The 25,797-nt window shown below is 41.9% G+C and overlaps 1 protein-coding gene across 1 annotated transcript in view; it reads left to right on the forward strand.

Moving 5' to 3' along the window:
- Nucleotides 1–20,089, forward strand: part of LOC309567157 (protein-glutamine gamma-glutamyltransferase E-like) — a 63,686-nt gene extending 43,597 nt beyond the window's left edge. Inside the window, exons 10-13 of the mRNA XM_082272504.1 lie at nt 8,797–9,147; nt 13,907–14,064; nt 16,000–16,133; nt 19,794–20,089. Coding sequence (XP_082128630.1) covers nt 8,797–9,147; nt 13,907–14,064; nt 16,000–16,133; nt 19,794–19,941 — 791 coding nt within the window. The 3' untranslated portion in view covers nt 19,942–20,089. The remainder of the gene's footprint in view (nt 1–8,796; nt 9,148–13,906; nt 14,065–15,999; nt 16,134–19,793) is intronic.
- The last annotated feature ends 5,708 nt before the right edge of the window (nt 20,090–25,797 follow it).

Genomic DNA, 25,797 nt, shown 5'->3' on the forward strand with positions numbered 1-25,797 from the left:
TACGTGCAAAAAGGGATTGGGAACCTGCCATTGTGGTACAGCACATTCTGCAAATTCACAGAAGGGGGCAGACCAGAAAGGTGAGGAGTGAAGAGGAGCAAAATTGCCTCCCTTTTGTCTGGCTTTCAGGTACTCTTGCCAATGGGCTGAGTGGTGGGAGGTTAAATGCCTTGTCAAGCATGTGGTACCCAAATGGCTGGTGTTTTTGCCACACTTGATCTGCTTAAGGCAAAGTTTGCAAATTGCAACAGTGTGATCAGCTGCACATGTGCTAAAAAAAGGCCCAGACAGCTGAGCTGTGGGAAGTGTGCCAGGAGATAACAGCTTCACAATCTGGTGGAATCAGGTGGTTGCTCGTTGGGTTGTGCTTCACCCTCACTTACTTCCTCTGCTCTATCCAGGACCCAAATGGTGTCAGTAACCTCATCATTATCATTCCCTCCATCCTCATCATCACTGGAGCTAACTTGGCAATGCACTGCTGCTGGGGGAAAAATGACTGCCAATTTGTTGTTTACCAGTGTTCTCCCCTCTCTGTAGGCTCATGTTCCTACCTTCTTCAACCTCAGAACCAATATCTGAATCAAATAATGGTTGTGCATTGTCAAGGAGCAAGAGGCTAAAAGCAAAATGTTCCATGCCTGATGCTGGGGCTATGGCAGGAGTGGCTGTGGACAAGGAGAGAGAATAATCCACTCTGGCACCCACGGTGGACTGCGTTCCAGTCTCTTCTTGGGTGATGGAGGATGAAGAGGATGAGAATGGTTTAGTAAGCCAGTCCACCACCTCCTCTGCATGCAGTGGCTGTATAGCACAGGCAACATCATTAAACAGAGGAAATAATTCCCTGCCTGAGGACAGGCGACTTCCACCTTTTTCCGTGGACACAGACGCTGCTGGCCCCCTCACAGTGCCATGGGGATGTCTGCCTCTCCTTGTTGGCCTCCCAGACGTGATGGGGAGCTTATTAACAAAATGTAACAAAGATGGGCAAATGTGTACGTGGATGCACTTTAATCAATGGAAAGTAGTATTTTGTGCACTTTAACTTATTCACTATACAGACATACTCCCACTGACACACCACAATATACTGCAGTAAAACTTCACTGATGCACTGCAATATACTACGTTAAATTTGCACTAACCCACTAAAATATACTGCACTGAAATTTACTGCGTTAAAGGTACACTAATTCACTGTAAAATACTGTGGTAAATATGCAATTACGCACTGCAATATACTGCAGTAAAGGTGCAATAATGAACTGAAATACAGTATACTGCATGAAACCTACACTAACACACTGCAATATACTGCAGTAAATGTGCACCAATGCACTCAAATATACTGCATTAAACATGCATTAATGCACTGCAATATACTGCAGTAAACGCATAATAACACACTGAAATATACTGCGGTAAACATGCACCAACGCACTGAAATATACTGCGTTATGCAGTAATGCACTAAAGCATTTCAACATACTGAGTTAAACGTCTAGTAATGCACTGAAATATACTGCAGGAAACCTGCCTGACGAAATAAAATGATACTAAAGTAAAAATGAATGGTTGTACTATCACTAGTTTCACACTAAATTGACACTAAAGTAAAAATTAATGGTCGCACTACACTCACACTACACTTCACACTAAACTGATACATTACACTCACAATAGCCCACTATAGCAGACTAACTAACTAGTAGCACTGAACAGAGCCCTGTTCTATCTCTCTCTCCATGCCAATATCACACTGCAATTGGCCGCTATGGAATTAATATTTTTATAGTGTGGGGTGGGACTAAGAGCAATGAGCCATGATTGGATAGAGTCATCATGACAGTGTCCAATCTTGGCTCTGACAGTGCTATGTGTCCTGATTGGGCAAAGCGTTCATTGCTTTAGCCAATCAGGGCTATTAATGCACTGCGGGGCAGTGCAGTGCATTGCGGACGTTTGGTCGAATGCCTCCAAAAATTTGAATGTTCGCTGAACAGACGAACAGCCAACGTTTGGCCCGAACTCATGCTTAGGCCAAACCATTCGCCCAACACTAGTTCTGCACAGAGTCCAATACGCTTGCAGAGTCAGATTAACTTGATCAAGAAAAAGGTTGGGGTGGGGGATAGGGCCCCAAAGTAGCCGGTATCTCAAAAAGAGGAAAGGAGACAGACTGCGGTGTACTCCAAAGCATCAATCTTTATTTAGAATAATATAACATAGTGACATAAACAATAGATGGTGGACATTGTAGTTCCTAAAAAATGACAACGTTGTCTACTTAAAAATACATGCTCGAACACATGATCATGTTAGTATGTCCGCATATTGAGGTCATAACTAGCCGGCACTCAAACACTATGGCTGTAAAAGATAAACATAGGGCCAAAGGGAGTACGGGGAAACCCTAAGGTACCAGCACAATAGCCTACATGTACCTGACTGGGGACCTCCAGGTTCTCTATTTGCCCTTTACCCACAAATAATGAAGAAATACATTGACATCACTAATGAAGCAAGGCGCTGTAAGTGGGAATGGCTGTCCCAGTAGTGAATTCCAGCTAAGAAGCTTGCTAGTGTGTCATTTCAGGGGTTGTTGGAACAACAGATTGCCATAAGCCAGGTAAGCAAATAGGTAAAGCCGTGTTGGCAGCGGTATTCTAGATAGTAAGTGATGCAATTGTTCAATCATTAACAGGCACTGGATCTTGTGGATGTGGCAAGGTAAGTATTGGCTTATGCCCCAGGCAGTTTAGAGCAACCAGTTCTATCCCTGCCTACCAGTCGAGGTAATGACTCTATGTATGCTAAGTTATGTGACCTAGTGAATGTAGACTACTTCATCTGTACACAACATGCTTCAAATCCCTCTGAGGGGAACTCATGGTTGGAATATTTGAGAAGAAAGTGGTTTGTTCCGAGGTGACGTCAATGTCATACTGCTTCTGAGTGTCAGATCAAGGGTTCATCTGTCGAGTATCAGGAAATGTACTGCTCACTGTGGAGCCCTGTGTGCAAACCAGCAAGGGGCCATCCAGTCGATCACTTACGATTTCCAGTTTGGATCCACTTATGGTTCACGGTGAGGTACTTAGGGCTGAGTGCTGGTGAAGGGCCCTAACATGATCAGGGTAGCGGGCATGCATAGGCGCTGACACCGACGTGTTTCACCCACGAGCTACGTGGGTTTCTTTAGGGATAACTTGATGTATCAGAGTCATTGGCTCTCATAACTGACTCTCAGCATTTTTTCGTACTTTTAATGGTAAGACGAGATATACAGTTAACAAATGTAACAGCTCTTTTTGTCCAAGGAGAGGGTGTTGCAGATCTTATTACACCCAATCTCAAGGATGTGTTGACAGATATGCTGGGGTATTTTATTATGCTTAGCAGACACCCCCCTAATGCCAACTATTCTAAATACATCTTTATTTTCATTTCACATTGTTTCATGATCTGAAAACCGATATTCTAAAACAAAATTAAGATTTATATTATGTACGTGTAGCACCCTAGGTAGGTGCCAAGGATGAGTGTATTACAGTGTTGCATTTCTCTGCTTAACAGAAAGACAGCTAGGTAAATGCTCTGGTGCTGCTTATGCTGTCTAAGGGTCCCTGGCTGTGCTTAGCAACCTAGGAAGGTTCTGGGGTATAGGTCTAGACTGAGCAGATTAGCAGTATGAATATGCATACAGCCCTTGCCAATAGGAGGAGAAGGTGCCCCTAGGCATGCTGGGTGCTGGTGTTGATGTTCAGGGTGCACATGGGCTCTAGGTCATTCCTGGGGAGGATTGCACCAGGCTTGAGGAGAGGCGCCCTGAGGGCCTAAATTACTGACATGTGGCATCAGATGGGAGATCTAAGAGCCTGAAGTTTTTTCAATGGCAACCCTGGCCCTACCATAGCTGGCAGAGGGAGAGTCTACAGTGCATTTGGTCTGGTATCACAGAGAGAGAAAGCTGCTGGTGGTGCTGCAGGAGCCTTGTGAGCACAGACACCCTGAGTACCCTAGTTATACCCTCTTGTGCTCTAAAGCTGGATACACATTATACAACTTTTGTTGTTCAATTTCCTTTAGATTTACCTTCAACTATGTAGTAGAAGGGCCAACCTGACTGCATATAAATTGAAAGTATTTAGGTTTGACCTCATATTATACAGTTTTGGTAAATCTAAAGGAAAGTTGTACAAGAAAATTGTATAAAAGTTGTATAGTGTGTAGCCAGCTAAAGTCAGCTGGGGTCCACACAAACAAGAACGCTGGCTAGAGCTGTTCCTAGAGCTTTGTCCAGAACTGTCCACTACTTTACTAAGGGACATTGCTCTGTTCTCCAAACTGTTTGTTGCTGCTGTGAAGAATTCTGCATGTGCCTTTCCAAGTACTTTAGGCATGTTTCACTAGGAAAGGAAGCTAGTTAAGAGTGAATAGTTACATTTGGAAGTATGCCACTATATCCCTAATCCTATCTAAGTTCTCCAATAAAACAACAAAAAGGAATCCCTTGACTGGTTATTGAAGTAACGAGTGAAAGTGTACCTGGCTGTGGGAAATACCGTGTGCCTGTGGAGCAAAAAGTGGGGGATGACCCAGGCAACACACCAGTGGCCCCTGCTAGGGTAGTGCTACATACATCTATATAAATAAAGTGCAGTACTACATTTAAAAGAAATGATAAATAGATCAAAAGTGTGAATCCTTATTCACAATAAATATATGTAGCGCACCCCCTAAGAAGCCGCATTTAGAATGGGATCCTCCACCTTGCACAGCCAGGCACACCGAATCTTCACAAGCACACTTGAATCAGAGAACAGTCCATGACCTTGTTTTTTTGTTTTGTTTTATTGAGGGTAATAACTTGGATAGGGATGGGAAGTACTGGGATTCCCCGTTTGACTTCAACAAGAACTTCAAGGACAACTCTTCCTTTATACAGTCTATATACACAGCGCTTCTTCTTCCTTCAGCGCACACTTCCTTGCAGAACTAAACTGGAACACTACTAGTTTCCCTGCATCCAATTTGCATGACAGAAGAGAGTGCCCGACTCCTAATAGAGCCGATTCACACATCTCCGTGGCGGCTGCAAAGCGGATTGCCCCGGGGTCCTGTGCGTCTTTGGCTCTGTTTCAGGTCTGAATTCAGCCAAAAATCCGGTCCTGATTCATGCCTAAAACGGAGAACAGGGACACACCGGACCATACTGTGAGCCACGTCTAACCCAGCCTAAATGCCTGACAGTTACTTAATCAGGTGAAGCAGAAAACCCATTACAGGCAGGAACCAAAGGCACCTTAGATGTGTAATAGAATTTCAGTGTCCAGTTTGCAACATTACTTTAGCTACTAATTCCAGCTCCCCCTCTTCAGGTATGCCAACCCACCTGGCTGCAGGTGCCCCTTTCACTTGCCCTCCAGACTAACACTTACCAGCCCAAAAGGCTGACTCTTAGGAGATCTCCCAGACATGCTGACCTGCTCCTGCTGTCTTCTCCTTGCTCCCGTGCCTCCAGGAAGGGTTTCCTCCATGTGTTTTAGAGGGAATCTTCCAGCCCCCGAGCCCCCGAGCCCCAGGCCCAATTTCACCCCCACCCCCCCCCAGACTAGGGTGCACTCTCATGGGCCATTGACAGCCTCATCAGCACTAAATCTTCATCTTCCACCCCACTACCACTGCTGGCATGACTTATGCCTATTTATAAGGTAAATGTGCCTCCTGTCAGCCTATTTGCTGGGGATTGGCTGAGGCCCTAATAAATATGCCAAGCAACTCCTAACCTCCACCCACTATGTCTAGAACATTCTCCAATGTCCCATAAAATAGGGGAAGGCACCAGAGAGGCTGCCTGCTGAGTCATCCAGCCCTAGCCTAAAGTAACCTGACCCAGATTACACACAGCTCAGGTTTAGTCCTGAGCTAACTATAGATTGCCTACTCTAGCAAACCTATACTAACAACCTAGCACACACAAGAGGTGGCTACATATATAAATACATGAAAGTGCAGAAACAACACATGGAGTAAAAGGGAAAAAAGTACAAAAAATTACAGTGAGTCCAGTAAATAAATATATATAAATGTCAACAGAAATGGTGTATTAAATGCAAGATGAAAGATCTTCTTTAACTTGAAATAGAAGACACCGTGTACATCTCACCTAGGAGTTCTAATATGTTCCATAAGCCTTTTTGACATTGTTTAATAGGAAAGTTTTGTGTAACTTATAAGCATCTTTCCAAAGATCAATGTGATCACTTTTTATAATGGAAAGTCCATCACAGCAGAAGTTACGGATTATGAATACAGTTTGGCTCAGCTAATGAACAATAAAAAAACAGACTTGGGATGTGTATGCTCCTAGACTGTGTACAACAGACTATTTATGACAGGTCTTTTGCAGAGTCTGCTAGTAAAGGGGATATAACACCACGCATTCCAACTATCTTTCTCTGCTTTGTGTTAATTGGGATTTATGCTGGGCTGTGTTCCTTCGAAAGTGTCATCTCTGGTGAAAAACTTGCACAGACATGAGATTTAAATTTGCCAGCTTGGTTACCAACTTGGGATTCTTGGAGAAGATTAGGTTGGTACAGTGTTCAGTGTTACTCCCCTGATTTCCACACAATGTTTTGAGTTTATCAAACTTCACTATCATCACAGTCCTGTTCAATGATTCAAGGAAATCTTTCTCAAATGAAGAGAATAGGAGACAGTTTCTGGATGGAGGAGGAGATCTGTAGGGGCTGTCATGAAGGTATGATCTGCAAAGAGGCCCCCAGGAACTTTGTGGTGAGGTGCTACCTTAGTAATGAGCTAGATGAGCATTCCTTTAACAGCAGGAAAGTGACCAGAAGATTTTTAGTTGGTCCTGGCAAAAAAAACTGACAGGACTAACAAGGAGCATGGGGAAATTGGCAAAGGAAGGGGGCTGTAACAACTTACCAGAAAGGTAGGTGGGGAGGGAGAGTAGTGACAGTAGAACTGTTAAAGCTAGTTGTTTGGTGCAATGTTAATGCCTTTGGCTGGACTTAAAAATGTTTGCAGCTGTTTGCTACATTTGGCTTTATTAGCCTTAGAGCTTGAAAAAGAAACACACATTATGTACTGTCCATTCTGTAATAGTTATTTTCTAGCCTCTTGACCTCCAGAAGGTTTACAACCCCCCCCCCCCCCTCCCTCCTGACCAGGCCATTTCTTGTGATATGGCACAGTGTTATTTTAACTGACAATTGCACGGTCGTGTGACACTGTACCCAAATAAATTTGATGCCCTTTTTTTCCCCACAAATAGTGCTTTGTTTTAGTGGTATTTGATCACCTCTATATTTTTTCATTTTTTGCACTATAAACAAAAATGACCAACAATTTAAAAAAAAAAAAAAATGTTTACTTTCTGCTCTAAAACACATCAAAAAATGTAAAAAATCTAATTTCTTCATCAATTTAGGCCAATATGTATTCTGCTACATATTTTTGTTAAAAAAAAAAAAAACCCAATAAGCGTATATTGATTGGTTTGTGCAAAAGTTATAGTGTCTACAAACTATGGGATATTTTTATTTACTGTATTTACTCGAAATGGTAGGATCAGTGACTTATAGCGGGACTGCGATATTGCGGCAGACAAATGGGACACCTAACTGACACTTCTGACTCTTTTTTGGGGACCGGTGACATTATTACAGTGATCAGTGCTAAATATATAAACTGTCACTGTACTAATGACACTGGCAGGGAAGGGGTTAACATCAAGGGCAATCAAAGGGTTAACTATGTGCCTAGCTATGTGCTACTATTTCAGTGTAGTGGGGAACGTGCTTTTAGTAGTGGAAGACATGGATCAGTGTTTCTGCTTTCCAGAAACACAGGATCCATGTCTTCCTTACTGAGAGAATGACAATCTACCTTGTTTATATAGGTAGACTGGCATTCTGTCAGTGTATCAATGATCAGCGGGTGTGTAACGGGTCCTATAGTTTCTATAAGAGAGTAACACCAAGAAGTGAAAATAGCTCCCATTCCCCCAAACATGAATTGAGACTTCATGAACAGGTAAAAAACAAACTCTTTATTGAACAGTCACACAGAATTTATATACAGCACAGGGACACCCCCCCCCCCTCTCCAGGTCAGGGCCCCGATTACATTATCATATGCAGATGGCATTGTATACAGAAACAGAATTTACCTGAACTAATTATATAGCCATCTGGACAGAACAATGTGAGGTCATTAACATTTAACAATGGGACAGGTAGACTTTAACACAATATACATTCCATCTCAAAACAGACAATAGGACAAGCCTGCAATGACAGTCTGTGTGCTCTGACCATTTAGGAGTCACAAACTTCATGGCAACAGGCTATAGGTCTCACAGTGTAAAGTGAGACCAAATCCTCAAACTTCAGGAGAGATGTTGTTGATAACTATTACTCTCCTTTACAGGCAAAACTCTGGTTTTGTCACAGGGTTCCGGCAGACATCGGGTCCACGGTACCTGCTGTTTGGCTCCTGCTGTGTAAAATCACACCCCTGCCCAAAATCCAGAAGTGCATAATCAAGTATACAGTATATACATGATTCTGCGCAGTGCAGCGCGGACGCCCTGTAGCAGTAAATTTGCTATAGGGTGGTCGGCAAGTGGCTAGGCAGCGTAGGTTGTCTCATTAATAAAAGCATCCCACTTACTCTGATATATACATCTGCTGTGCTGTCTGTGGACGGTTTCAGATATTTGTGTAGATTCATTTTTTTTGTTTTATTTTATGTTTCAAATAGGCACTGCAGCTGAAAGAGAAGCGTACAACAATGCCATAGTAAATTTATATGGAAGGCAAAACATACAAAGAAGTGAGGAAGAAATATGCGAATCAACCGAAGAATCAACTGAGTTGGCCTGGATGAGCAGAGTAAGACCAGTCTATGCACAAGATATAAATGGGAAGTTCAAAGAATTGGAAACTCCAGAGCTTGGCCAAGATATTGATCTCACATTCGTACTATCCAATGGAACGTCATCTAACAAAACAATAACAGTTCATTTTAATGCCAATATCACTGGATACACCCGAAGTGTAATGACAAAGTTGTTGACGGAATCTGTGTCCATTTCAATGTCTTCCAAAGAAGGTAATATAATTATGCATTGGAAAATGATTTTCATTAACACATTTTTTTCCAGTTGTATTTAACCACTTGAAGACCAGGCATTTTCTGGCACTTTTTGTTTACATGTCAAAATCATTTTTTTTTTCTAGAAAATTAGTTAGAACCCCTAAGCATTATATATTTTTAAAACAGAGACCCTAGAGAATAAATTGGTGGGTTTTGGAATTTTTTTGTCACTTGGTATTTGCATAGCACATTTTTAAATGCAGTTTTTGGGAAAATATACACTTTTTAAAATTTTAATGCAAAAAAACACAACGAATAACCCAATTGTTTTGTAAAATATAAACAATGATTCTACACCGAGTAAATGTCAAGCTTTAAAATTGCGCATGCCTGCACAACAGCGACAAGCAACGTAAATTTTACTATTCATAGTCAACACTTTAAAAGTCTTTACAGGTTACCACTTTGAATGTAGAGAAAAAGTCTAGTGCTAGAATTACTGCCCATAATCCGATGTTCGTGATGATACCTCACATGTGTGGGATGATTGCGGTTTGTGTGCAGGCAGGACAGACGCAAACATTTGCCTTTGCACGCTAGCACGGGGAGACTGGGGCACTTTAATTCTTTTTTTATTTTTTTTATTATTAATTTATTTTATTTTTTATTTGTACACTGTTGCTTTAATACTTTTTTTTTGCATTTTTATTGCTGTCACAAGGAATGAAAACATCCTTGTGACAGCAATAGGCACGTGACAGGTACTCTTTATGAAGAGATCTGGGGTCAATAAAATCCCAAATCCCTCCTTTGCGCTTGAAAGCATTCAAAACACCATGCAATAGATTGTGATGATCCGTGCGCTACCACAATAAGGTGATTTAAATCTAGGTGCTCCTAGTACTAAACTGTTACCTAAACAGAATTAATTGGCCAATATATATAAAAGAATGTACTGCGCTCCTAGGTGTTACCTCCTCTTGGATGTATATATATATATATATATATATATTTTAGGTCAAGTTTAAGGTATTGAGTACAGTTTTAAAAATCTTAATTATGCCTCAATCGCATCTGCTTGTAAATAAATATATTGGATCAAAGTGCATCTGTGTAATCAAACATATAGTGTACTAAACCAAAACAGATACAATTCTCCTTATTTTCAAATTCCTGTGAATCGAATCCAAAATTCCGTTTTATATATATATATATCTATTGTATCAAATATGCTTATATATATATATATATATATATATATATATATAAACACATCTATTTGGTATATGTGATGCTGTGCTAGGACGAAAAAGTGCAATTGTGCAGTATAATCCCTTAGTGCATAAACAATTAAAGTGCTATTAAATTATATTGTGCAAATAAGCAACTTAGTGCAATCTATTGCATATAAAGTGCCTAAATCTGTGCACATGAATGGATAATTAACCATAAATAACTTAAACTTTCTTTGTGCAAACAATAAAGTCTTTAGTAGTGAAGTGCTGTGGAAAGAATTATTTCTCCAGGGTTGCTCTGCGGTTGGAGCTGTGTATGAACACCACCTCCAACTTCAGTATTGTGCTCCAATCCGTGTGTGCTTCTTCAGTGCATACACTTATATGTGTGCTAGCCTCTCACCTCTAGCCACATGTTAGAGCATATGGGTATTATAGCAGGTCAGGGTCTCCTTTCGATCCTTTCCCTGTCTTTATCCTCCCTTGTGTGACCACCTCCGGTGGTCTCCTTATCCCAGGTGGTGGGGTGGGTTAGATTCTCCTATACACTCTCCTCAGCAGTCCTAAATTCGGAGCGCGTGGAATTTGGGCCCATATAAGTGATCCCGTGGCGAATTCGCCCCCCAGGACCACTTTTATCGGATTCTGGATTGCCAGCTGTATAAAAAAACAACCAGGGTTATGGAAGCTAGCTGCTGCCTTAACCCTGGTATTTAACATCGACGTATATACACATATACATGGTAGGCGGTCAGGAGGTGGTTACTTATCTACCCTTCCCTGATTCAGAGATCCTGTGCCATTCACAGAACATGTAGAATGTCAGAAGTATTCTTCATTGTCTACCTACAGACCACTTTAGTTACGGACCCAATAACTAATAATTATATATGAAAAAAACATAGCTACTTTACTTTTTCTTTTTCTTTTTAAATGTTTTTTTATTGAAGGCAAAATAAACATGGTACAGCAATATGCAGTGAAAATAGTAGGTGCATGCCTAGATAAAACAAGGTGCATTGAGATACAAAACTGCTGTATATAACATACAAACAACATTTAGCAAATGCAATACATATATGGGATCGGCCTGGCGTCCCGTCTGGGATGTAATGAGGGTACGCTCAATCTGTAGGTGTGGCCAAGGCCACGCTGCGTGAAAGGACCCCAACACAGAAGGGGTCTCAACCAAAACCAAGGTATAGCTCTTAAGTGGGTACGCCAGGGGCCGAGAGGGGGGGGGGCTGGGTTGGCAGGGCCGGAAGGCAAGTTGGGTAAGTAGGGGGGGTAGTGGGGGGGGGGGTAACAGCAGGTGCCCGGAGGGAGCCTCAAACCCTACTAGGGGCCCAGGTGGGAAAAGAGAGCCGGTAATGAGGACGCCCAATCAGGTGAGTACAAGGCTGTCGTCAAGGCCAGGAGGTAGGCAATGGTCAATCCAGGGTCGCCATAGCCGTTCATAGGGGGCCAGTGTGTTCAACAAAATTGCTTCCGTTTTAGCATGGAGCATGGCTTGGGTAACCATGTGCAGCATAGCCGGATGACAGAGCGTGGGGGTTTTCCATGCTTTCGCGATGGTTTGCTTTGCAGCCGTCGTGACATATAGGTAAAGTTTGAATTGACGGTGTGTAAGGTTAGGTGGCTTGTGATTCAGGAGAGCTGATGTCGGGTCAGGGACAAGAGGGACGCCAAACATGGTAGACAGAGTTTCGTGCACTTTGGACCAGAAGGCTTGAACCACAGGGCACTCCCACCAGATATGTGCATTGGTACCTGTGGATTCGCAGCCCCGGAAGCAACGTGGGGAGTACTGAGGTACATATTTAGAGATCCTAGCGGGAACCAAATACCATCTGGTGAGGACCTTGTAATTTGTTTCGAGTGCAACAATATTTGGGGATGCCGATTTGGTAGCCTGCCAGATTTGTATCCAGTCCTCATAGGCAAGTGTGATGTGCAGGTCACGTTCCCACTTGGCTATGTATGTGGGCGGGGTGGTCTCCTGACAGGAGGTGGGCATAGAGGTCAGAGAGGAGTCCTCGTCTGTGAGGGTCAGTTTTGCATGCGCGTTCAAAGGTCGAGAAGGTGGCGGAATCCTCCCTAATCGGAGCAGCTTGTGTAAAGAAATGTTTGAGTTGTAGGTAGCGGAATATTTCCCCAGAGGGGAGATTGTAAGTTTCCCGCAGGGTAGGGAATGGGCAGAAGGTGCGCGGGGTGATGGGCCCGTATCAGGCCGGCACTAGTCCAGGCGGAGAAGGAAGTTCGCGAGGACCAGGCCGGGTAGAAGGATGGATTGCGGAGAAAAGAGAGTAGGGGGTTATGAGGAGATTGCAGGTGGAAGCGTCGGCTAAGTCTATCCCAGATGGTCAAGCTATGTTTCGTGATTGGGTTGGTAACGTTCTGCCGTTGTGCGGGTGGTAGCCAGAGCAGATTGGCCACAGATAATGGATCACATTCCACAGCTTCAAGGGAAACCCACATTGGAGTTTCCTTCGTGGCGTGGTATTTAGGGAGCTGAGCTAGTTGTGCTGCGCAATAATATTTGGCGAAATGCGGTACGCTCAGCCCGCCGCAAATTAGTGGGCGGTATAGCGTTGATCTCGGTAAGCGAGGTTTAGATTTGCTCCAAATAAAGTCCATAGCTCGTTTTTGTAAGATGCGTAAGAAGTAGGCCGGTACCGGAACAGGGAGTACTCGAAAGAGGTACAGGATTTTGGGTAAAATGGACATCTTGATCACTGTGATTTTCCCCATCCAAGATAGGGGCAGGGAGGACCATTTAGACATGAGGTTCGTAAGTGTAGACAGCATGTAGGGGTAATTAGCGGAATAGAGCCCTGCAGGGTCAGCCGTGAGGTTCACCCCCAGATAGGGGATATACGAGGTTGCCCAAGGGAACGGGAGTGAGGACCTAAGGTGGGTATGGACATCGGTCGGGAGAGATACATTTAGAGCTAGCGATTTCCGAGGATTAACTACGAGGCCCGAGACTGAGCCAAAGATTTCTAGGGTACGTAAGAGGCTAGGAACCGACACCAGGGGGGCAGTAAAAAAAACGAGGACATCGTCCGCAAAGAGGCAGAGTTTATGGTGATGCCCCCCTAGCTCAATTCCCTTAATGTTAGGATCAGCGTGTATAAGAATAGCAAGGGGTTAAATAGCTAGGGCAAATAGGAGGGGGGAGAGGGGGCAGCCTTGTCGTGTGCCTCTTTCAATGGGGAAGGAGTCCGACCGGAAGCCGGAGTAGTGTACATATGCTCTTGGGTTCCGATATAGGGCATTTACCCATTGCATAAAATGCGAGCCGAATCCCCAACGACCGAGGACCGAGGTGAGCTACTTTACTTTTTATCCTGCCCACTTGCTGTTGGTGGAGACTATGTATACAGATTCAAAAAGTCAATGGAATGATCTATAGACAGGCTCATATTATCCAAAATATACAGTCCCCTTAATATGAAGCCTCAGAGACAGCACTCAGAAAACATAAGGCAGAAAAGTGCATAAACCATATGATTATACTGATAAATTTGCTTTTTCAGAAAAAGAAGTTCCATTCAAAATCCCTTACAGCAAATATATACAAAGTCTCCTGGATGATAAGGTGGTAGAAGTGACAGCTCTCTGTAAGTGGGATGAGAAAGAGGAACTGCTTGTATTACAAGTTATTACATTAAAGAACCCATCACTCAACATTAAGGTAAGTAAAACATTGCTTTAAGCACTCAGATATATAACCCCTTATTGATATATAAGGTAAAATCCCTAAGGGGCCTGCCTGCTCTGGTGCGTTGCATTAGCGTACATAATGTTGTGTGCTGAAATGTGCCGTGTTAGGGCAGCCATTCATTCAGAGTGGGTAGAAAAGTGTATTTGCACCTTTTTTTCAAACACAGCACAGCAAGCGCATAATGTGGAGGTGCATCACGTTGGCATTTACGTAAATGGCACCGTTTGCACCAACACATAGGGGTAAAGCCAGTCTGAATGTCAAGGCTGATCTCTTACACTGGACAGGTTGTTCGTAATGGGAGTGAAAAGCAGGAGGAACTACACACACAGGTAGTAAAGTAAAATCAGGGGTGTCTTCATGTGTATAGAGGTTGTAGTTCAGGAGAAACCAGTGAGCCCTGCGCACTGGCAAACTCAGCTCCCTTTCCAACCTTGCACCTCTCTATTGCATTCACTGTCTGATGACACTTCAAAAAAATTCATCTGAATCAAAACTTTTAATTATTTAAGTGACTGAATATTTTTGAAACCATTTGAAATGAAAATATTTATGATTGATTGGTCATTAAGGGTCCTTTCAAAAGGGGCGCAACCGCCGATGGAGTCCGTTCTGCTCAGCGGGGGATCGATCCGCCGATCCCTGCTGAGCAGGCAGATGACAGCTCCGTCTCTGCTCTGTGTGCGGAGACGGAGCTGTCAGATCCCCGCTGTTCTCTATGGGGATATCGGAAGAGAACGGACCGCCTGTCCATTTTCATCCGATCCCATCCACCAGATGGATGGAAAACAGGACAGGATCCGATCGGAGAGCAGCGGGTGTCAGCAGACATGTCACCACTGACATCCGATGTCCCATAGGGATACATGGAGCATCCGATCAGGTCCGCCTGAAAAACTGACAGGTGGATCAGATCGGATCGTCTGTGTGAAAGGACCCTTATTGTTATATGTATAGCCAGCATTAGACTTTAAAATGATACTAAAGTCTTGGAGGTTTTTCTTGTTAAAAATAACAAACATGTTATACTTACCTGCTCTGTGCAGTTGGTTTTTCGCAGAGTGGCCCAGATCCTCCTCTTCTTGGGTCCCTCTTCGGGTCTCCTGGCCCCTCCTTTCTGTTGAGTGCCCCCACAGCAAGTGGCTTGCTATGGGGGGCACCTGAGCCAAGCCGTTGCTCACTGTGTCCATTCAGACATGGAGCTGTGGCCTGGCCTGGCACAGCCCCCTCTCTTTCCTCATTGGCTCATTGGCCTTGATTGACAGCAGCGGGAGCCAATAGTGCTGCACTGCTGTCTCAGCCAATCAGGAGGTAGAGTCCCAGGCAGCTGAGACTGTCCTGCAACATCGCTGGATCAAGAGGGGGCTCAGATAGGTATTAGGGGTGCTGCGGTTTATAACCTTAATGCATAGAATACTTTCAGATAAAAAATCTTTTGCCTTTACAACCACTTTGAAGCCCATCACTTTGTAGTGAGGCTGCCACCACACTGCAGGGGTTTAATGCTTGTTTAGGTCTAGCGGGCATCTATTAACAGTTATATTTACCCGACCCTTTGCTCCCCTGGATGCCAGTGCTCTCCACTACTCCCCTAGGCTTCTTTCTCATTTGTAGTGATCCAAACTCTGAAAAGAGATCAATGGCTAACAGGCCTTCAGGGGGCGCTACTGGTGTCTTCTGAGGCTTGTTTTTTTTTTTTTTTAGTTGCCAAACTGCAATTTTACATTGCAGGATCACTCTGCAACTGTGAGCTAAGCTTTAATTATTCACATTTAGTTTCACCTGAGAAAAAAATTACTATGAAGGACTTTTTATTTTTTTATTGGTTTATTATGAGAAAATCGTTATTATGTAATAATTACGTATAACTATGAGTAACCATATTTATTGTTTATTTTTTCTCAGGTTCTCGGAGATGCTGTTATAAATAATCCACTAAGTGCTGAAGTCACATTCACCAACCCACTTAATGAGAATCTAACAGACTGTGAAATTTTTGCAGAGGGCAGTGGGCTCATTAAAGATCAGATTGAAAAGAAGTAAGTAGAATGATGTACCTACAGTGATCCGTTATATATGACATCTACCGTACATGAGTTTTCATATTGCAAGGCAAAGTGAGAATTTTGGGTCAGGTAGTACCCTCTAGAGAGGCCACAAAGGATCTCACCCAAGGCCATCTTAATAGCATTATGGGCCCCTGGGAAAAGTAATGACCTAGAGCCCCTACCAGTCTGTCCCAATTTACGCACCTTCTCCCAAGAATTAAAGTATAAATAGTTGATAGAATGAAACATATATTTATTAGTCCTTTCAAAAAATAAAAATAAATTTTAAACAATAAGAAAACATGGCAAAAATCAAAGCCTAATCAACATTTGGGGCACAGTACAGAGGGAAGCAGAAGGGCACAGTAAAGGGGGCTAGAAGGGAACAATACTGGGATCGGGAGGGCACAGTGCAGGTTCTGGGATGCTTTCTGGAACACTACCATCGCAGGACAGTTTAGTAAAAAGTGCGACTGTCCCAGCCGATTCGGGACAGCTGGAAAGTATGCTGTACTGCAAGAGTATCATTGGGCCCCCATGCACCTGGGGCCCCTAAGACAGCCCTGCTCTCACTTTACCTTTGGGACCATGAATGCCCCTCCCTCCCAGTAAAATGAGGAAAAAGTGTGTTTTTTTTCCAAACTTGCTAGTAAAAAAAAAAGGAAAAATTAATAGTAATTTAATATTTGAGTACACAATTTGGTTCTTTGACAGAGGAGAGACATTTGAAATGCACTTGTAGTTGAAACACTCAACATAATATAACAGTTAGGGTGGATTTACTAAAGACAAATAGAATGTGTACTTTGCAAGTGCAGTTGCACTAATTTTTATTAGTAAATGTAATGTGGTGAAGCTTTACTATGTAAAGAACAACCAATCAGTGCAAGAAAAATGAAAAAAAAAAAGCATTTTATGCCTGCACATGATTGGATGATGGAAATCAGCAGACCTTTACCTCTGGGGATGAGTGCAACTGCACTTGCAAAGTGCACAGTCTATTTGCCTTTAGTAAATCAACCCCTTGGTGTTTTGGTCCTTTGTTTATAAAGTAATGGCACTTTCAGGAGTGTTCTTATATCAGCATGTTCTGTGGCTATACTGTACATAGTGGCTCTGGATACATTTGCAAAGTGCTTTTCATGTTTGTGGATTCCAAAAGAGAGGTCAGATAAAGGCTACTCACAATATAAAAGACCTACCTGGGGGAGTCCTTCAATATACTGGAGGTGCAGAACACCAAACAGAGCGGATGAGGAGGCAAGCTTCCAGGGTTGAATACATTTTATTAATAATGACATCAGATAAAAAGCTATCATGTTTTGAAGGTAAAAATGCACCCCCTTCTTCAGGGGTAAAGTCATACTACATGTTTCAGTGGTAAAAATGCACTCCCATTTTAAGGGATAAAGACATACAACATAAATAAGGGATAGAAAGGCACCCTCTTCTTCAGGGCTGAAGACATGCTACATGCTACATGTTTCAACTACAAGTGCATTTCAAATGTCTCTCCTCTGTCAAAGAACCAAGTATGAAGAGTTCAGTTTTGAAGTGGGGCGTATATTTTCTATATTTCCATATTTTAGAAGTTGAATTAGTTCAGCTTTACCTCTAATGGAGAGATGTGTGTGCTTTTGTTTATCTGTATCCTCTCCTTTTCTGAGCAGAATTATCATCCCTGACATAGGCTCATGTCCCAATGGTGATTCTGCTGCTGGTGACACATCACCAAGGTGCAACAAACATTTCCTGTGATGGCATTGCAATACAAAATCTCACTTGCTAAAAATGTGCTTATTCATCCTTGGTAAACAGGGCCGCTAATAGGACTGTATAGCTGGTCCTGTTGTACCGGGCCCGATCCCTGGCCCCATCAACTCAACAGGGTGGCCTGGGCAGCTTTATAGATTCTGCCAAAGAAAGGAATAGGGGTGTACTAAAATACACCCCCCGCTCATATTTAATCACTTAGGAAACAAGCCTATTTCTGACACATTTTGTTTACAAGTTAAAATTAGTATGTTTTGCTAGAAAATTACTTAGAAGCCCCAAACATTATATATATATATATATATATATATATATATATATTTTTTAGAAAATACTCTGGAGAATAAAATGGAGGTTATTGCAAATTGTTTGTCACGCGGTATTTGCACAGTGGTCTTTCAAACGCAATTGTTTTGGAAAAAATATTCTTCATTGAAACGGTTTTAAACAGTAAAGTTAGCTAAATTTTTTTGCATATTGTGAAAGATGATGTCACGCTGAGTAAAAAGATACCTAACATGTTACGGTTTAAAATTGCGCATACTCATGAAATGGTGAAAAACTACAGTACCTAAAAATCTACATAGGCGACATTTTAAAATTTTTGAATGCTTACCAGTTTAGAGTTAAAGAGCAGGTCTTTTACTAGAATTTATGCTCTCACTTTAACGATTGCAGCAATACCTCACATGTGTGATTTGAACACCATTATAATTTGCGGGCACGACTTACGTATGCGTTTCGTTTGGTGCACTTTCACGGGAATGGGGGCCCGTTAACATTTTTTTTTTCCTATTTATTTTATTTTATTTTATTTTATTTTCAACACTGTTTAAAAAAATAAATAAATCGGATCACTTTTTTGCTGTCATAAGGAATGTAAACATCCCTCCCTTGTGACAGTAAGTGCCGGTTCACACTAGGTCACTCCGACTTAGGGGGCGACCTGTGAAGTCGCGTGCAGCGTGACTTCGGCGCGACTTGCACGGACTTCATAAAATCAATGTCTATGCAAGTCGCCTCCAGGTCACCCTGATGTAGTACAGGACCCTTTTTCTAAGTCGGATCGACTTGTCTCGCACCTATTAGAACGGCTCCTGTACTACACAATGGGAGCGTGACGGACCGCGACTTATCAGGCTGACAAGTCGCGGTCCAAGTCGGATCAATGTGAATGCGGTCTAATAGGCAGCTACAGGTACTCTTTATGGAGGGATCTGGGGTCCCCAAACCCTTTCACTGCACTTCAAAGTATTCAAAATGCTGAAATCCGCATTTTTGAATACTGTCAGTTCTTTTTTAAATTGGTGCCATTGGCAGCCGAGTAAACCGTAAGTGATGCTGTGACGTCGCTAACGGGTTACATGGTCAGAGACCCGATCAAAGCCGAATCCGGCTTTGTTTGGAATTCCAACCAGCCAGCAGATGTGCCAAACGCCCCCCCCCCCCCCTTTTGCTGGGATAACGGCCTCATCGGTTGTTATCTCCAGAAAGCCGACCGCCGGCTCTAAAAAAAAAGTACAACCACGTCTTCAAGCCCACATACAGGTATGTCGATTTGCGGGAAGTGGTTATCCACTTCTGGAATGGAAGGTTTTCCTCCTTAATGATCAGGTCATTTTTTGCGATTCGGCACTGCGTCACTTTAACTGACAATTGAGCAATCGTGCGACACTGTGCCCAAATAAAATTGATGTCCTTTTTTTGACTGCATATAATCATATCTACACCCAGAAACCAACCTTGATCCATTTCACCACTGCTGGCTTGCTCACAAGGATAGTGAAAGTGAAACTCCTTGAAAATTAGGTTATTTTTTAAAACAAAATATGTGTTACATGTTGCCAAAATTAAAAGCATTTTTGTCTTTTGATGCAGAATTTCACTGAAGCCCAAAGAGAAGACAACTGTGACAATTGAATTTAAGCCTTACATGACGGGATCCAAGCAATTAAACATTGTGGTTGATTGCAAAAAAACTGTCAGTATCGAGGGTTTCCTGATCATTGTGGTAAAAGAATCTTAAATTCCCGGCCTGAATTACAAAATATACTATCTGACAACCTCAAGAATGTTGCTTCTGGTAATTTATCATTCTACCCAGTTTAAAAGTTCAATCCTACTCCTCCCATGTACCAAGTCAGTACAAGGTCAAATAATATAACTATTTTAGTGCTTAACCGCCTTAGCGGTAAACCCGAGCGTGACTCGGGGTAGGAATTTTCTGGTATTAGCGGTATCCCCGAGTCACGCTCGGGGTGAATGGCAGAGCGTGCAGACAGCGCAGCGGAGCTTCTCTTACCTTATCCTGGCGATCCAGCGATGATCTTCCATTGCTGTGACCGCCAGCGAGATCTCCGCCGCTCGTCTGTCGGTAGGAGGACTTCCTAGTTCCGTTCCCTGCAGCAGCAATGCTGCATGGGAGCGGAACTAGGGAGGGAAATTCAAAAAAAAAAAAAAAAAAAACGTTGCACAAAACACATAACACATTTTATATTATATATATGCATATATATATATATATATATATATATATATATATATATATATATATATATATGTATATATATATGCAAATATATATATATATATATATATATATATATATATATATATGCAAATATATATATATATATATATATACATATATACACACACACACACATATATATATAATCAATAATATAATTTTATTATATATATTATATATTAAATAATAAAATAATATTATTGATTCAATTATAATTCACGTGTTTGTGTTTCAAATTTATCACATCTGGGATGTCTACTAGACTCTTGTTTTGGTCAGGTTTAAGTCAGTAATTACTAAGAATTGTAGGCCTATAATACATAACGCCAAATTTCCATGAAAAGAATTGTACCGCTTTTGGAACAGAATTCCTGACAGAATCATACCGCCAGGGAGGTTAAAGCAGTGATCGACCAATATAATTTTTTCATTGCCGATACAGATATTTTGGTCATCACGGTCATCGCGTATTGGTATCGGCCAATATGGGCCGATATTTTCGTACATTTAAAAAAAATTATTATTTTTTTTTTTGTTTACTTGACAGGTACTCTTGTGGAGGGATCTGGGGGTGTAAAAGACCCCAAACCCCTCCTCTGCACTTAAAAGCATTCAAAACGCCAAGTTTGGCTGTTTTGAATGCTGTCATTTTTTTTAATCTGGCGCAGAGTACCTGAAAGTGATGTCATGACATCACTTCCGGGTTTTTGCATGGAGACCCGATCAGAGCCGAATGCAGCTTTGATCGGGTCTTCGGCAGCCGTGTAGGCTGGTTGCCCGGGTCTCTTTTGTGGGACGGGAGACCCGGGCGAGCCGCGGAAAGCGGCGGGAGCGTCCCCTCCCGCTCCTTGTAATGGTAGCCGAGCGGCTTCTCAGCCACATCGGTTGTCATTACAAGACAGCCGACCATCGGCTTTGGATGCCAGTACCAGGGTGATGCTTCTAGCTGCAGGCATCACTCTGGTACAAGCACTTTCTGAAATATCGGCAACCTCCGGGGCCGATTACGATATATCGGAGAAAGTGCATATCGGCCCTCGATATATCGGCTTTGAGGATAATCAGTCGATCCCTAGCTTAAAGTATAACTGAAGGCCAACATTTTGAGAGGGATTAGAACACTTGTCAGGTGCCTGTGTTCCCATTAGGGAGATTCACCCTCTTTCCTGTCCTGGTGAACATAATCTCCACCAAAACAGAAATAGAGGGGAAATCTTCCAATAGGGAAATTAGTTCTGGTGACTTCCAGAGATTACCATCACTTTGGAAGGCTATCCTCCAACTTCCTGTCATGACTGAGACAAGAAGCGATGGAAAATCTCCCCAATGGGGCAACTGATAGGGGTTATAATCCTTCCTTACTCCATCCAAAATGAAAAAAAAAAAAAAAAGGTTTTGCCTATAGATCTACTTAATGAATGTACACAATATTTTATTATTTTCCAAAAATGCACATACCAAGAAAGTGTGTTGTGTCAAAGTGACATGAATTAAGGTAAAATGAAGGGAAGACAAACATTCAATGATGTGCATGGGAACCCAAAAGAATAGCACCCCTCTCATGTCCATGATTGGATGTTTACAATGAACAAAGGTTCAATTTATTATACTTTACACCTTAGTAAATCAAGCTAAAATGATTATTTTGTTAGCTGTGATTTTATAGGAGGAATCTGCTGTTTAAAATTATGAAGAACAATTTGAGTAAATCATATTTCCCAAAGTAGATTTTCACAATGCTTTACTGGGGATGGTTTGAAAAGTTTTAACTGCTGTCTTTTCCCCTCCTTCTCCATGGGGAAGGAGAGCCTTCTCTTGCTCTGTTTTTTTCTTTCTTTTTCTCCCCTTTCCCACTCCCCCATTCCCCTTACCTTCCTCCCTGACCCCTTCCCAGATCCTTCCATCCATTTTTCTCGACTTTCTAAACTTTAATAGGCTCAGGTATTGAGCCCTTGTTTGGGCGTGGATTTTCGGATTTTCGAAATTTTCCTATGTACTTACATGTTGGGCTTGGTAGTTGACTTTGTTGGGGCAATATGTTTATGAGACATTTCACTTCTTATGTAACCAGATGTTTATTGGAGTCATATATTCTTATTGACTTACTGCTATATGTAAGTTTTCTACATATACATTAGGATTAAAACAAATAAAAAAATAAATACAATTATGAAGAACGCTTCAACATAAAAGTCTAATAAACAATATATATGTAGTATATCATTTAAAATGCTTCTCTGTATCATTTTTACATGTTTTATTGTTAATTGGATTGGAACTCAAAAAATAAAGATTTGTTATGTATACAAATGTTGATTGTGCTTATACAGTACCCTGAAAAAGGTACCTTTTGTATGAAAAATTGTTATGCACCTACTGGTATGTGAGTTTGCCTACAGCCTCATTGTTGTCTATTTGCAGTGTGAGATTTAAAGTGGAACTTTACTCTTCCAATCAACATTGATTATTTTTTCTTTATCTTCAGGAGGGGAGGAGGGGGTTTTCTCAGCTAAGCATACCCTCCTGCCTGCACGAATGAACTAAGGGCATATGGATTCCAGGAAGTATATGCTAAATGAATCATTTGCCCTTATTCAAGATGGCCATGGCCAGAAATGCTAGGGGGTTGTTTTTTAAAGTGATTTCTCAACAAAATAAAGCATTGAAACATGACTAGATGGAGGGGAGGGGGTTAGTTTTATTATTAACAATGAATTGAATAGTATTTTCGTATGTGTTGCTCAGATGCAGTAAAGATCTGCTTTAAGGCACGTCTGCCTCTGGCTGCTACCCATAAGAGACTTGGAGTGAGGTTTGGTGACTATTGTGAGGTTTAGTCACTATTGTTATTCCTTGCTAGAGGCTCTGACATGAAAAAGTATAGCCCCGCCTTTACCAAGATGGCCACCGGAACATAAGGACACAATCATGCATTTTTTTTTCACACAACCCAGTAAAAGCTGAACATTGAAGGTCCATTCCTATCTATATGCTCTGCTGCTCAGATGCAGTGAAGATCTGCTTTAAGGCATGCATGCCTCTGGCTGCTACCCATAAAATACTTGGAGTGAGGTTTGGTCACTATTGTGATGCTCTCTGTTCTCCTTGCTAGAGGCTCTGACATGAGAAAGTAAAGACCCGCCTTTACCAAAATGACCACCGGCACAGAAGGACACATTTATGTATTTTTTTCACACAATCCAGTAAAAGCTGAACATTGAAGGTCCATTCCTATCTATATGCTCTGCTGTGTTGACTCACATTATCTTGAAAACTATCCTGCTCTGCAATAATGTAGCATATTCATTTGAACAGGTTCCCCACTCACCACTACACAGCAAAATTGGGACACGCACTATTTTATATGACACAACACACAGTCAGGGGAATTCATAAAGTTCTGAATATCACCATGCCTCCATTGGAAATAGCTACATGAATTTGTGGGCAGTCCTGTGCATGAAGATATACTGAGGCTGGAGTGTCCATACAGACACTCCGTACTTGGTGAAACTGAACTCCCTTCCGCTGCATCTGTCACACAGACAGAGAAGTGGTGTGGAGTTTTGAAGCTGGGTGGGCAGATTATGATGAGGATTCAGAGACACTAGTCCTCCATCAGGTCTACTCGCCTTTTGATTGACAGCAGGCAGTGGGTGGATCCATAGCCAAAAGACAAAAAGTATTCTATTAACTATATAATCTACCCACTGCTTGTTGTCAATCACAAAGAGAGTGGGCCTAATAGGGAACTAGTGTCTCAGCTTCCCCATCTTGTTTTTCCCCACTGTCAGCATCACTGGTTGCTAGGAGGTTGTCCGCTATGAAGCCAACTGCAACCTTAAAGTGGAAAAAAAAAACATGAATTCACCTGTTTCCCCAAAAAGTTACTGGCAAGACATAGTGTGAATTGTAACTGTCACAAGTGCTTGTGTTCTCAACCGAACTGTCAAGCCATCCAATGACTGATGTCATAATGGATCATATGCGTAGCGCCATAGCAACTGCAAATCAAGCACTAGCTAAGATAGCCGCTTCCTTGGCTGTAAAGGATTGGAGGGTTTACCTTTGCTTTAACAATCATTCACTGGTAGTTTAGTTCTGCTTTAACAGGTAGGGAGGGAAGGAGGAAGCAGCAGCAAACATGCGGCCCTGCTACACAGCATACAGATGGGCAATCTGCCTATCTCTGTATGCCAACTTACAACTGGTCTTAATTACCTTCAGTTTTCTTATCTATGAACTAGGTAATAAATTAAAAAAGTGACACCCTAGGCCAACATCCGTATTTTATAGATAAATAGAAAGCTAGAGAAAATCAGACTATATATGCCAAAACATGGAGTCTTATATAAAATCATAAATTGTATTATACATATTATCAAAACAGAAACATTTTATAAAAACAGTTATTTTGGTGCCAAGTGGATTAACTGTATATCTCTAGATCTCTAGAGCAATGGTTATACTCCTGCTTGTTATATCTAATAGATTAGGAGGTCTTCATGTGTCAACACTTTTCACCAAGATATAGCTTCATCAGGACTCATGAACACAGTATAATAATCTTCTTACCTGGGTGCAACCCAGCACCAAATGTACATGATTCCCAGACGGGCATCGGAGAAACAGGGGGAAGCCCAAACAGGGCACCACAATAGTGATAATTCTCTATACTTTTTTCCAGATAGCGTATTATATGTTCAAATATAGGATGATGGAGAGCAGGATAACATATAAGAGGTCAGGCCCTATTGGAGTAAATTCATAAAGGGGACTTCAAAATCTGAATTCACATTATAGTGGTTATAAGGGAAACGCAATATTATGGAATTTCCATCAAACAGAGCCATCCATGCCTTCTCTTCCAGTCACATATATACCCCTACGGGAGCTGTATTTTTTCAGCAATTAACCAGTGCCTCCAGCCCTCCATGTGAACAATTTCCACAGTTAATACTTGGTATTAACATTTGGTGCTGGGTTCATGCGCCCTGATGAAGCTATGTCTTGGCGAAATGTGTTGACACATGAAGCCCTCATAATATATTGGATATAACAAGCAGGAGTATAACCATTGCTCTATATATACAGTTGATCCACTTGGCATATATATATAGTCCGATTTTATCTAGCTTTCTATTGATCTATGTACTAGAAGTATTTATTTTTTTAATCTGGCACTGTAATAGCACCACTGATGCTATTAAGAACTTCCTGAAACTGCTAAACATTTTGGTAAAGCTACCTGAAATTAACCTTTTAAATGGCCATACTGACAGAAAGGTGGAGTAAACGCTTTTTTGAAGTATGTGGTGTGGTTTGCTGCAATGCAGGAACATTAAGTTGAAC

Source organism: Pelophylax lessonae (genome assembly GCF_965119305.1).
Source record: "Pelophylax lessonae genome assembly, chromosome: 11".
In the NCBI taxonomy this organism is placed as follows: domain Eukaryota; kingdom Metazoa; phylum Chordata; class Amphibia; order Anura; family Ranidae; genus Pelophylax; species Pelophylax lessonae.